This window comes from Chiloscyllium punctatum, chromosome 17 (assembly GCF_047496795.1).
Source record: "Chiloscyllium punctatum isolate Juve2018m chromosome 17, sChiPun1.3, whole genome shotgun sequence".
NCBI classification, from domain to species: Eukaryota; Metazoa; Chordata; class Chondrichthyes; order Orectolobiformes; family Hemiscylliidae; genus Chiloscyllium; species Chiloscyllium punctatum.
The window spans coordinates 93644437-93659577 of NC_092755.1; the positions used below are offsets into that span (position 1 = coordinate 93644437).

The window sequence follows — 15141 nt, forward strand, 5'->3', positions numbered from 1 at the left end:
AGAATGAGAGGGCACGGATTTCAAAATAATTGATGATAAAGACACAAAAGTGACTGTGAAGGAAAACTTGGACGCAGTTCATGATTAAGATTTGGACCGCACTGACGAAGACAATTTTGAGGTCAGGTGAAGCGTTGCAAATTATCCTCTTTTAAAAGAGGATATGTAGAGTTGGCAGGCGGAGGTGCGAGAATTGCATGTTCAGAGAGCTGGCACAGACACGAGGGGCCGTACGGCCTCCGCCGCAGCGTCCACGAGAGGTTCTGTGGCGCAGGCGTGGTGCGGGTGGAGGCTGGGTTAGTCTCGCGCTTGCGCAGTCGAGCTGGTGGCTGCAGTTACTTTTCAAAGAGTCTCTTGCTGGCGCTGGATGCGGTTGTTGGACGGAGCTTGAGGGAAAGCGCTGAGGTAACTGGGGCCTGGAAAGGAAAGACGGGGCTGGATCGGATCGGACCGGACCGGATCGGGCCAGGCCGCGCGGCCCAGGCGGGCGGTTGACTTGAAGCACCGAAACCGGGCCCGAGGACGAGGTTTTGAAGGGTGACGGTTTGGCGAGGAGCGGCCGTGTTTTCAGAAGGAAAAGGAGGAGTGGGAGGAAGACGTTCGTTAATAAAGTGAACGATAAATGTGGCTAGGAAATTTTATGCACGGGGAGAGAGAGGGGAACGAAAGAGGCCCGAGACTTGTAGCGTGAACCGAGGGGGCGGCCCTGAGAAACCCGGGGCGCTGTGTTCGCGGAGAAGGGAAGGCGCCATGGCTGGTACCAATTACAATTGCCTTAACCGAGCTCAACTGACCTTCGAATACCTACACACCAACTCGTGAGTATCCAGACAGGGTGAGAAAATCGCGTCTGCATCGGGGAGAACGTTCTCGGTATCACATGGATTTTGTTTCGAAAGTCTGTCCTCATATATAAACGTTTCCTTAAACCTGTCACTTGAATTCGCGTTTTATTAATGTCTGCGTGTGGGTGTGTTCTGAAGTGTTTATTCTTTTTAAAACGCAAAAAAAATTCTTAATCTGGCAGCGGTAGACGAATGTGCATATTAAGATTAAGATTAAGATGCCTTCAGATTAAGATGTGCAATCTAGGTGTGGATTTATTCGAGCTCATCAAAATAGAGGCCAGTTTGTGTCGAGGCAGGATGCTATTGGCAAGGTGGGACAACATCAACTTGTTAATGAAGCCCTTTTGACTAATCTAAAAATTTCTAAAGATATTTATACTTTAACACAAATTGCAATGTGAGGTAGCCAACAGTCATAGAAGGACAGGCCTGCTGTGTAGCATAATCCGTTTGAAAATGCATTTGATTAACCACATTTTGTTAAAAGGAGAAGAATGTTTAAATTATTTGGGAGGTTTCTCCACAAAAGACCACCTACTTTTCTAGTCTTTACTCCATTTTGCATTTAGGTTCATGCTCCTTTATCATTTGTTTAGTTTAATTTCTTCAGGGCATTTTTAAAATCAACATGATCTGTATATTTTTATGTGGAATGAATGCTTTAAAGTAGTAGATGTACTTTGCAGTTTTTCAGCCTAAGAAACTGGCTTGTGTTCTTCTATATCAGGCTGAATCCTGGGATGGCAGGACTAGCACATAGACTAGATCACTGAGGGCAATATTCACTAGAGTTTAGAAGAATGACAAGAAATTTTGCCATGTAAAATTCTAACAGGATCATACAGGGTGGATGTGGGAATGATGATCTCAATGATAAGGGAATCATTAACCGGGGTCACAGTCTAAGGATATGGGGTTTGCCTTTTAGGATGGAGTTGAGTAATTTCTTCACCAGAAGAATGGTGAGTTGTTGGAATTTTCTACTGCAGGAAATTGTTGATGCCAAAATATTGAAGAATTCCAAGTAAGATGTTGATACAGTTCGTAGGACTAAAAGGATCAAAGGATGCAGATAGAAAGATGAAACAGGGTACTGAGCTGGATGAACAGACATGTTCATATTGATTGGCAGAGTAGGTTTGAATGGTCGACTGCTTTATGGTGCTATGTATGCTTGGACTTTACACTAGATGGAAATCCAGTTTTTGTTTTTGCTGGTGAAGTGATAGTTGCACGCTTGTAACAAGTCATGAAATTTCCTCCATGGTTAATCTGTAAGGTAGATTATTTGGAACATTCCAGAGCAATCAAAATATTTTGCATTTAGCTTAATTCTTCTGGATGTACATTCATATTATAAAGGTAGCGGTGATGTGATCAGATTAGAAGATTTAAAGTTGTTTCGAGGTTGTACCTTTGGAATGGGTAACAGCTGCTAAACAAGTGTGACAGTGCAGATCATTTTTCAGTGTTCTGTCTTTCGCATACAAATGCAGGCAAACATTGAGGAGGAACTTAAACATAACAAGAAATGGCATGAGAAGTAGCCCATACAGTCCATCAAGCTTCTGCTATACCATTCAAAACAATTGTAACTGGTTTATCACACTTTTACTCCCATATCCGAGACATCTAGCATCTGTCTACCTGTACCTCAAATAAAGCATTCACGTTCCCTTAAGTAGAGAATTTCAAGGGTGCGCAGTCTTTTGAGTGAAGATATTTCTCCTGTCTGGGTATCAAAAGAGCATCCCTTTTATCCTGAGAGAATGTCTACCGTGTTCTAGATTCCCTTAGCAGCAGAAACAACCTCTGTGTCAAACCTCTTCAGAATCTTGTGTGTTTTGGTGAAATCACCTTGTATTCTTGTAAGCTCCAGAGGCGATAATCCTGGTTTACTCAGCCTCTGATTGTTGGACAGCCCTGGTTGAAATACAATATTGCAAAGGGCATCAAGGCAAGCCAGGTCTTGTCTTTGGCAGGAGTCAAGAGTACTTTCCAAAACACAGTCAAATAACATTCAGGTGTAGAAGTATTTTTACTCCTCATCTGAAGACACTGGGTTACCCAAAGCACCCATCCCAATGTGTTTGGGACCTCCTCCCGAATTAATGAATATTATCAGATGCAACAGATTAGTGTCTAAGTTTTTATTGGACTTTAAGTAGCTGGTTCCGCAAGTCATAGGGAAATCAGCTGGTGTAATCATAGTCTTTGTCATGTATGGATCTAATTCTTGGGCTTGTCAAATTTAGGTTTCACGTCGCAGTCCAAACATTTTTCAGGTTGGGATAAAAGCAACTGAAAATTTTTAAATATTGATGAATCTAAAGAATTAAATATTGATATGAGATCTATTGAAGTTCCTTTGGGTTAAGATTATTCCATCTACTGCTTGCTTCCAAGCCTGGTTAAATATTGGTACCAGGCATCCTAACCACACTCTCTAATGCAGGAGACTCCAGTAATTATCCTACGGGAATGCACCATCTAGGAGAGATGTTTGTTTAGTGACTAGGTGATGAACTTTTATTACATTGTTCTTGATCACTTACCTTATAGCTCTCCTCTCTGCTTGAACAGGAAGTTCCTTTGTCAGTTTATTTCCATTGTGAGGATTTCTGTTGAAATGCAGGTAATCAAGAGTACAATATATAGGGCTAAGAGGACATAGACTTGTCACAAGTGGAGTATTGTTGTTTGGAGCTAAGGAAATGAAAATTGAGATTAATATCAAGGTATTTCATGTAGATCCTTCCAAGACAGAAGGTTAGAACTAGTTTTCTGATAGATATCAGCAAATGTTGATGGTAGACTATTTATTGTCGAGGAGTAACTGATTAATTAAACTATAAAGATTCCAGTATGCCAAGGCACATCCATTGGACTTTGATCTCACAATAAAGAAGCTTCTGCTTTGAACTTTTTTTGTCAGCAGTTTGTTTCTAACATACATGTATGTGTAATAAGGGACAGTAAGTACCTTTTTAATTTCTATTATGTTGACAGCCCATTAATTTTTATTGCAGAGTTCAGTTTTTTGCCAACTAATTTGTCCTGCTACTACATGTTTCTGTACATTGCCACTGAGTATAAGGAGTAAACTCAGTTGTGAATTCTATTGAATTCTAGGCTAGATGGCAGAACTGAATTTTAATGGGCCCTCTAGGCAAAAGACTTGATCTGATATGGGTTGAAAATGTGTGGGGCATAATCAAATACAGCATAACTGATTGGAAGAAAAAATATTGAGAGTAAAGCTAAATGCACTGAGGGTGAAGAGAAGGGAACCCTCTTGACTGCACAGAATATGGAATTATTTTGAGGTGGTGATTGAACTACATGGAACTCAAAATTAAGTGTCCACTATCAGTTATGGTGTAAATTAAATGCATTTGCTTTTGGAAGGCTTAATGCCATATTTCTTGTCCAGCACACGCCAGCACTTATTGGGGGGAAGGAATGCTGTCCTTTTGGGATGGGTACCCTGGTTATCACCTGTTGGACTTGTGTTCATCTGTTTCACAACTCTGATCTCTCCAGTCAGGCTTTCATCACATCCACAGCAACAAAATGGCCATGACCTAAGTAGCTAATAATATTCTGTATCTGTTGTGCTTTATTCCTTCTTGTTTCTGGTGGGTAGATGACATTGGCAAAGTTCTGTTTATTGTTTGTTCAGTTGTTGCTGAGAAGTTGCTAGGGCCTCTTAATTAATTTAGCCTCATTATATGTGGTTACGGGCTGCATTTAGGCCCTATTAAGTAGGAATGGAAAGCCTTTTGCCTAAAAGATGTAAAGTATTTAGATTGTTGCGACAATCATTGTTTTATTTTCTTGGTATAAGACCATGTATCATTCTTAATTTGCCCTATTGAGATTTAAACTTGTGTCTAGACCAAACGTACAGTGACTAAATAGCACCCTGTTTCATTGCACTCATCATAAGTGTCTCATTTCTGTTGTCCAATTTCAGACATTTTCTAATTGATCTGTTCATATTATTGCACACTTCTGGACCAGATGGGACTTGATCCTAGGCTTATTGATTCAGATGTAGGGCCATTACCACTGTTCCTGATGAAGAGCTTATGTTCAACATCGACTGTCCTGCTCCTTGGATGCTGCCTGACTGGCTGTGCTTTTCCAGCACCACACTTTTTGACTGATCTCCAGCATCTGCAGTCCTCGCGTTTTCCCCATTACCATCATGCCATAAGAGCCCTCGTTGTCCAGTTCTATCACATAGGTGCAGGTGAAATCATACTTGGACTATCTAGTTATCTAAATCATCTGTCTGCACTTCCTTTTCTTCATACACTGTGCCATCCTTTCTGGAATCCTTTTAAGTGTTGTACAGGTTATTCAGCTATAATGCGTGTTTCATCAGCGCAAATTTAAATATAAAATCATGAGGGACACAAGATGAATAGCAAAAGTCTTTTCCCGAAGGTGGGGGAGTTCAAAACTAGGTGTCATATTTTTAAGGTGAGGGGAGAAATATTTAAAGAGGACATGAGGGGCTAGTCAAGAGGTTGGGATTCCTGTGGCAAGTAACTTGCCTCCTGTCTTCTCTGTCTGTCTGCCATCTACAAGGTAGTTTGGGAGTGTAATGGAATACTGCACTTACCTGGATGAATGCAGCTTCCTCAACAGTCAAGAAGCTTGACACGTCCAGGGCAAAGCCGTTCAGTTGACTGGTGCCCCATTCACCCTTGACTCAGTGACAGCAATGTGTGCCATCTTCAGCAACTTACCTTTACTTAGTTCACAGCTTTTTCCAATCCCACAACCTCTACCACCTAGAATGGCAAGGACAGCGAACATATTATCTTTACTATTGTGAGTACCCCTCCAAATCCCATTCAACCCTGACTTGGAACTGTCACCTCACCTCACCCTCTTTGTCGTTAGGTTGAAGACCTGGAACCCCTTCCTAACAACATTAGGTATACCACATGGACTGCAGTAATTCCCAACGAGTTGGCTTATCACCATCACTTCAGGGATAACTGAGGATGGAACATATATTTTGACCTTGTCAGCAATGCCCACATCCCGAGAGAGAGTAAAATAAATACTGCAATGAGATTTTTTGCATGGATACAAGATGAGACCGAGGCAGTGAAGTCATGCACATAACTGACACTTGGAAACCAAGAATTACAGATTGCAAAGATTTTCATTAAGACAATTTATATTGTTCTTTATAAGATAAATATATCTTTATTATAAAGAACTAATGCTCACATTGTTAGTAGTTAGTGGGCAGTTGTTTTTGTGGTTATCTAACATTGATATTTAAGCCATATCCAGTATGCGAAATAGTGCTTCTCTGCATGACTTATTAACCAAACATCTCTTAAAACTGCTTTGAATTTCTCCCTCTTATTTCCAGCGCTACCATTGAGTATTGTATGCTGTCCGCAAGTTAATGTTTTGCATTAACTGTCTTTTGCACCATTAAAAGTGGGTAGGGAGTAGATAGGAATCACAGGCAAGCTAGGCACCTTGTACCTTAACCAAATGAGAGATGATAAATGTGTGATAAACAAAATGACTGTGGACATCAAATCTGCATCTGATCATGTCTTTACCTGATATCGGTAATTGTAACCATCAGACAATCCTTGTGGAAACAAAGGCCTGCCTTCATTTTGACAATAATTTCCATCATGTTGTGTGGCACTATTGCTATGCTAAATGGGACAGACTTCAAACAGATCTAACAGCTCAAGACTGGGCATCCATGAGGCGTGGTGGGCCATCAACAGCAACAGAATTGTATTCCACAATTTTTAACCTCATGGCCCAGCGTATTCCCCCACTCAACCATTACGATCAAGCCAGGGGATTAAACCCTGGCTCAATGAAGAGTGTGGAAGGGCACGATAGGAATAGCATCAGGTATACCTGAAGATGGTAAAGCTACCAAACAGCAAGTGATAGACAGAGCTAAATGATCCCACGATCAGATCTAAGATCTGCAGTCCTGCCACATCAAGCCATGGATGGTGGTGGATAATTAAGCAACTCACTGGAGAAGAAAGCTCCACAAATATCTCCATCCTCAATGATGGAAGACTTAGCACATCAGTGCAAAAGATAAGCCTGTAGCCTTCACAGGATTCTTCAGCCAGAAGTGACAAGTTGATGATCTGTCACTGCCTCCTCCAGTGATTCCCAGCATTGCAGATACCAGTCTTCAGCCAATTTGTTTAATCCACTTGATATCAAGAATCAAGGTTGGAAACTGGATACTGAAAAGGCTATGGGCTTTCACAAGATTCCAGTAATAGTACTGAAGATTGGTGCTCCAGCCGCTCCCCTAGCCAAGTTGTTACAATACTGGTGTCTATCAGGCATTGTGAAGAATTGCCCAAGTCTATCCTGTACATAAAAAGCAGGTCAAATTCAACCCGGCCAATTACTGCTGAGTAATTCTTACTGTTGTCTAGTCTTGATCATCTGTAAAGTAATGGAACATGTCAAAGATAGTGCTATTAATCAGCACCTCTTCAGTGATGTCCAGTTTGGCTTCCGCTAGAGCCACTCAGCTCCTGACCTCATTACAGCTTTGTTCCAAACATGGACAAAAGAGCTGAACTCCAGGGGTGAGGGCAGAGTGAGAGCCTTGGACATCAAAGTTGCATTTGACTGAGTGTGGCATCAAGGAGCCCGAGCAAAACTGGAATCAGTAGATATTGAGGCAAACACTCAAATTTCGAATCATACCTGACACATAGGAAGATGGTCATGGTTGTTGAAGGTCAGTCATCTCAACTCCAAGACATCTGTGCAGGAGTTTCTCAGTGGTGTTCTAGGCCCAACCATCAATGACCTTCTCTCCACCATAAGGTCAGAAGTGGGATTGTTTGCCAAAGATTGCGCAATGTTCAGTATTATTCGAGACTCCTCAGATACTGAAGCAGTCCATGTTCAAATGCAACAAGATCTGGACAATATCCAGGCTTGGGCTGAAAAATGTCAAGAAACATTCACACCACACAAATGCTAGGCAATCAAACCACTGCCCTTTGGCATTAAACGGTGATACCATCATTGAATATCCCATTATCAACATTCTTGGGGTGTTAGCATTGATCAATAACTCAACTGGATTCACCATGTAAACACAGTGGCTGCATGAACAGGTCAGAAGCTAGGAATACAGTGGTAGGTAATTCAGCACCTGATTCTCCAAAGCCTGTCCAACATCTACAAAGCACAAATCAGGGATGTGATGAAATGCTCCTGATTTACCTGGATGAATGCAGCCCCAACAACACTTGAAGCTTGACACCATTGAGGACAAAGCAGTCCACTTGATTGGCACTACGTCCACAAGCTTCCACTCCCTCCATAGCTAATGCTCAGTAGCAGCAGTGTGTACTATTTACAGGAATTCACCAAAGATCCTCAGAACACCCTCCAAACCCACGGCCACTTCTGCCTAGAAGGAAAGGGGTAGCAGATACGTGGGAACGCCATCAACTGCAAGTTCCCCTCCAAGCCACTCGCCATCCTGACTTGGAAATATATCGCCGTTCCTTCATGTTGCTGGGACAAAATCCTGGAATGTCAGGATCAATGCTGCAGGTGGACTGCAGCAGTTCAAGAAGGCAGCTCACCACAACTTCCTCAAGGGCAACTAGGGATGGGCATTAAATGCTGGCCAGTCAGCAACATCCACATCACAAATAAATATTTTTTTTTTAAAAATGCCACTTTTGTATTTTGTAATCATGATTATCAGATCATGATAAGGAGCGAGCATTTTCTTCTCTTTCCCTTAATTATCCATAAATGCTCCATAAAGTCAGGGATATGGAGTTCAAATATATAATTAAATTTAGGGTCTTCCCACATTAGTACAATGTGTTAATGGAAGCATTGCAGCCCACTATTTAGTTTTCTGACAGTTTTTATATTTCAAAGGTATTGCTTCTTAACTGAAGCACCTTTTAGATTTTTGCAGGCTGTTTAAATATTTTGGGCTCAGTTCATTAATAAGGAGAATATGTCTGTGTTCAGATGTTGTAGACTTGCTGGGCTTTAATATTCCCTTAGGATCAATTCAGTGTTTCGTTTATACATAATGGCAAAGGTTATATGAAAGGAGTGTATCCTTAACTGTGCATAACATGGGGCATTTAGTGACGTGGAAATCTGATTTCACTGGAGCAGAACAATTTAATGGTGAAACTGCAGACTGGCTTTAAGAAGGAACCCCAGGGGTTTTTGAACGTTTAACATATTCACTGCTGCTGCAAGGTTCTCGATTTGTAAAGCAGGAAACAAATGTTGAGCAGCCCTGCATTTGGCAACAGTGAGAGAAAAATACCCTGAAGCTTTCAGACAGTACTAAAGCTGTCATAGTGCTTCCCTAAGTGGTGATGGGAAAAGTGATATCACTGAGATTTGGGAAAATGTAGTGGTGCACATTTTAAATTGTTTGCATCACACCCATCTAAATTTTTGAAAGACACTCAGCAGTGGGATATTGGGTTGCACTGAAGATTCTGCTGATTTCTGATAGACTTTTATTACACAAAAGGCGGCCATTCAGCCCATCATATATGCCCAGTCTGCAAAGATCTAACTAGACTAATCCCATTTCTAGCTCTTGGCCCATAATCTTCAAGGCTATGGCAACACAAGTGAGTATCTAAGCACTGCTTAAACTTTGAAAAGTTTTGATTCGACTGCCCTTGAAGTTAGAGAGCTCCAGACTTCCATCATTCTCTGGATGAAAATATTTCTTTTAGGCTTTTTGTCTCTTTCTTTAAATCTATATGTCCCTGTTATTAACCCCTCTACAAATGAAATAAGTGCCTTTCTCTGTCAACCTTCTGTACCCTTCAGTGTTACGCATCTTTGACAGTTTCCTCTTAATATTTGCTGAGCCAAGGAAAATTACCCCAGCTATCCAGTCTTTCCTTGTAGTTCACACCAGACAGCATCTTGGTAATACTCCTTTGTACCCCCTTTTGTGCAGTCGTATCTTTCCAAAATTTGACCAGAACTGCATGCAGTACTTCATTTGTGGCCTAATCACCATTTTATACAGTTCAAGCAACACCTCCCTGCTTTTGCATTTTACTTGGGCAGCTTACAGTCCAGAGGACTCAACCTTGAGTGCTCCAATTTCAAATAACCTCCCTTCCCATCCTCTTCCCCTCTCCCTTCCACTCTTCCCTGCCACCAATCGAATTCATTCCTCCCATTGACCTACCAGATCGTACCTTTTACCTGTCTTCACCTTTCCCCAATTCACCACCTTGCCCCTGCCACCCGCTTTGCAGTACCCCAAGCCCTGAGGAAGAGTTGCACCCAAAACATCGACTTCTCTACCTCCCAATGCTGCCTGGCTTGCTGTGTTCTTCTCGCCACCTACATGTCTGTCTTGCATTTTTTTCCTCTGCTAATATAGGCAAGTATGCCATATGCTGTCTTAACCATATTAGTTATTTGACCTTCTACCTCTGGGATCTACAGATATGCACACAAGACCTCCAATCATCAATACTTTCCAAGGTCCTAGTATTTGCCTCAGTCCTTGCAAGTGTGTTAACTCTCCATTTTGAATTTTACTTACCAATGCATTGCCACTTGAACAGCCCATTGATACCCTTCTGCATCTTGTGGCTATCCTCCTCATGGTTTACTCTTCTACAATTTTCACCTTGCCTGTGATAATCTTGATATTCCCTCTTGCATTTAACTTCACATCATTAATTCATATTACAAACAGCAAGGACCCCAGTAAAGATCCTGGGGAGCAGCACTGGAAGCAAACTTCCAGCTTCAGAAAGCATTCTTATACCATTAACCTCTGCCTCCTGCCTGTCAACCAGTTTTTGTGACACTTTACCTTGGATTCCACGGGCTCCTTCTTTGTTAACCAGTCTGTTATGAGGGATCTTTTTCAAAACCTTTGCTAAAGACCATGTAGGCCACGTGAAATGTATTATCTTTGTCTTTTAAACATGTCCTTCCCTTAATAGGTGCACGCTGACTATCCCTAGCTCCTCTGGCTATCTCCAAGCATAGATATATTCAGTCCAACCTCTCCACCACTGTGATTAGACTGAGTAGCCTGTAATCTCCTGGCCTATCCCTTCCTCACTTTTTAAATAATGGTACAACATTAGCAGGAGAAAGTGAGGACTGCAGATGCTGGAGATCAGAGCTGAAAATGTGTTGCTGGAAAAGTGCAGCAGGTCAGGCAGCATCCAAGGAACTGGAGAATCGACGTTTCGGACATAAGCCCTTCTTCAGGAATGAGGAAAGTGTGTCCAGCAGGCTAAGATAAAAGGTAGGGAGAAGGGACTTGGGGGAGGGGCGTTGGAAATGCGATGGAAGGAGGTCAAGGTGAGTGTGATAGGCCGGAGTGGGGTGGGGGCGGAGAGGTCAGGAAGAAGATTGCAGGTTAGGAAGGCAGTGCTGAGTTTGAGGGATTTGACTGAGACAAGATGGGGGGAGGGGAAATGAGGAAACTGGAGAAATCTGATTTCATCCTTTGTGGTTGGAGGGTTCCTAGGCGGAAGATGAAGCGCTCTTCCTCCAACTGTCGTGTTGCTATGGTCTGGCGATGGAGGAGTCCAAGGACCTGCATGTCCTTGGTGGAGTGGGAGGGGGAGTTGAAGTGTTGAGCTATGGGGTGGTTGGGTTGGTTGGTCCGGGTGTCCCAGAGGTTTTCTCTGAAACGTTCCGCAAGTAGGCGGCCTGTCTCCCCAATATAGAGGAGGCCACATCAGGTGCAGCGGATGCGATAGATGATGTGTGTGGAGGTGCAGGTGAATTTGTGGCGGATATGGAAGGATCCCTTGGGGCCTTGGAGGGAAGTGAGGGGGGAGGTGTGGGCGCAAGTTTTGCATTTCTTGCGGTTGCAGGGGAAGGTGCTGGGAGTGGAGGTTGGGTTGGTGGGGTTGTGGACCTGATGAGGGAGTCACGGAGGGAGTGGTCTTTTCGGAACGCTGATAGGGGAGGGAAGGGAAATATATCCCGAGTGGTGGTTTCCGTTTGGAGGTGGCGGAAATGACGGCGGATGATACGCTGTACATGGAGGTTGGTGGGGTGGTAGGTGAGGACAAGTGGGGTTCTGTCCTGGTGGCGGTTGGAGGGGAGGGGCTCAAGGGCGGGGGAGCAGGAAGTGGAAGAGATGTGGTGGAGGGCATCGTCGACCACGTCTGGGGAGAAATTGCAATCCTTGAAGAAGGAGGCCATCTGGGTTGTACAGTTTTGGAACTGGTCTTCCTGGGAGCAGATGCGGCGGAGACGAAGGAATTGGGAATATGGGATGGCATTTTTACAGGGGGCAGGGTGGGAGGAGGAGTAGCCTAGGTAGCTGTGGGAGTCGGTCGGTTTATAGTAAATGTCCGTGTTGATTCGGTCGCCCAAGATAGAAATGGAATGGTCTAGGAAGGGGAGGGAGGAGTCTGAGACGGTCCAGGTGAATTTGAGGTCGGGGTGGAAGGTGTTGGTAAAGTGGATGAACTGTTCAACCTCCTCGTGGGAGCACGAGGTAGCGCCGATACAGTCATCGATGTAGCGGAGGAAAAGGTGGGGGGGTGGTGCCAGTGTAGCTGCGGAAGATGGACTGTTCCACATATCCTACGAAGAGGCAGGCATAGCTGGGGCCCATGCGGGTGCCCATGGCTACTCCTTTGGTTTGGAGGAAGTGGGGCCCATGGATACTCCTTTGGTTTGGAGGAATTGGGTGGTACCTCACGTATGGCCAGAGATAATATGAAAATTACTGTCAGGGCTCTTGATATCTCCTACCTTGCCCTTTTCAACAGTCTGGGATATATCTCATTCAGGCTTGTGGATTTATCCACTAAAAAGGCTGCTAAATCTATTAATACCTCCTTTCTATGTAATTTCTTCTAATATTTCACAGTCCGCCACTTTGATGTCTACATCCAGTCAACCTTTTCCATTGTGAAGACTGGCATGAAGTATTCATTGAAGACTCTGCCCTTATCTTCCATATACTCTTTCTCAACCTGAGTGGCTCCTAATGGGCTGTATTCTTGCCCAACTTATTTTCTTGCTTATTGTATATTTTGTAAAGATCCTGAGTTTTCCTTTATATTAACCAGCAATGCTTTCTCATACTTTCTTTGCTTTCTTTTCTCTTGGTATTCTGCCATTGTGAACATGCTGTATCTGCTATAAGTTTTCTTAATCCTAACCTTTTTATGTCCCTTTGCACCAGGGTTTTCTGGTCTTTGTCTCACCCTTTGTCTTTTTGGGAACATATTTCTCAATACTCTCTTTTCTTCTTGAATGCCTCCCACTGTTCTCTGTTTTATCTTCAAGTCAGTGCTCCCAGTCCATTTCTTGTTCTTTTTGTTCATTCATGTGATGCGGTTGTCACTGACTGGGCCAGGCTTTATTGTCCATCCTACTTGCCCTTGAGGAGGTGATAGTGAGCTGCCACCTTGAATTGCTGCAGTCCATTTGTGACATGTAAATCCACAATGCAGTCCGCAATGTCAATCCCCCATGGGCCAAATTATATATAACTTAGCAAAATTAGCCTTTGCCCATTTAAGAACTTTTATTCCCACCTCATCCTTATCCTTAACTCAGTTACATTTAGGATAATTATAGTAATGGTTGCTATCTCCAAAATGGTTCTCATTTCATAAGACAGGCATACCTTTTTTACTTTATGTCGGACACCAGAACTGTGCGCAGTACTCCAGGTTAAGTCTTGCCAAAGCCTTTGATTTTCTTGCTCCTGTGCTACAACCCTCTTTCAATGAAGCCTGACATACCTTTTGTCTTTCTAACTGTTTTATGAACTTGCATTCTTGATTTCAATGAATGATGTACAAGGACACCCAGTGACTTTTATACATCAGCATTTTACGCCAGCAAAAAAAGATCAATGCGTGCTTTTCGAAAAGAAATTGCAATGATTAATAAATCCTTTCTCATTGCAGAAAACCAATTCTAGGATAGCCTGTCCCTTAACCTGATTCCTCAATGTACTGGTCTTTCTAAAATAAAAATTGCATATACTATAGAAATTGTCTTCCATAGTGTTGCTAATGTGATTTGTTTGGTCTAGATATTGTTTGTTGCTTCTTAGTTCAACCCAGACCAATTCTACATTGTAGATTTCCTGCACAAATATCCTTTTTTGCTGTTGCACTGATTTTATCTTTGACTAAAGCCACCCCATCTCTTCCAGATGACCTGTTACAGGGTTGTAGAGCATGGAAACAGACCCTTCAGTCCAACCAGTCCACGCTGAACATACTTCCAAACTAGGAGACAGTGAGGACTGCAGATGGTGGAGATCAGAGTAAAGTATGCAGTGCTGGAAAAGTGCAGCGTCCAAGAAGCAGGAAAATTGACGTTTCGGCCATAAGCTCTTCATCAGCAATGAGGCCTTATGGTGAAGGGCTTATGCCTGCAATGTTGATTCTCCTGCTCCTTGGATGCTGCCTGACAGGCTGTGCTTTTCCAGCACCACATTCTTGACTATATTCTCAAACTAAACTAGTCCCACCTGCCTGCTCCTGGGCCATATCTCTCCTAAGCTTTCCAGTCATGTACTTATCCAAATACCTTTTAGATGTTGTAATTGTACCCTCATCTACTACTTCCCCAGGAAGGTCATTGCACGTGCGAGCCATCCACTGTAAAAAGAGTTTGCCCCAACGTCTTGTTTTAAATATCTTTCCTCTCATCTTAAAAGTGTGCCCCAAGACTTGAAATCCCCCATCCTAGGGAAATGACAACTATCATTAACTCTATCTATACCTCTCAATATTTTACAAACTTCTGTCTGGTCATTTTTCCTATAGATTGAATACCTTTTGGTAAAAACTGAAATAACTGCAGGCGCTGTAAATCGGAAACAAAAGCAGAAATTGCTGGAAAAGCTCAGCAGGTCTGGCAGCATATGCAGAAAAAAAATCAGAGTTAACATTTTGGTTCAAGTGATCCTTCCTCAGCAATAAACTGCTTATTGATGTACAGTTTGGGTTCCGTCAAGGCCGTTCAGCTCCTAACCTCATTGATTCAAAGAGCTGAATGCCAGAGGTGAAGAGTGACAACCCTTGATATCAAGGCTGCATTTGACAGTGTGTAGCATCAAGGACCCCTAGCAAAGCTGGTATCAGTGGGTATCGAGTAAACCTCTCCAGTGGTTGAAGTCATACCTGCCACATAAGATGATTGTTGGAGGCCAGTTATTTCAGCTCCAGGACATCTCTGCCCATGTTCCTCCGGATAATGTCCTAGGTCTACCATCTTCAACTGCTTCATCAAT

General features: G+C 42.9%; 1 protein-coding gene across 1 annotated transcript in view; it reads left to right on the plus strand.

Moving 5' to 3' along the window:
• The first annotated feature begins 319 nt into the window (after positions 1-319).
• morc2 (MORC family CW-type zinc finger 2) overlaps positions 320-15141 on the plus strand; it is a 91796-nt gene continuing 76974 nt past the window's right edge. Inside the window, exon 1 of the mRNA XM_072587959.1 lies at positions 320-818. Coding sequence (XP_072444060.1) covers positions 751-818 — 68 coding nt within the window. The 5' untranslated portion in view covers positions 320-750. The remainder of the gene's footprint in view (positions 819-15141) is intronic.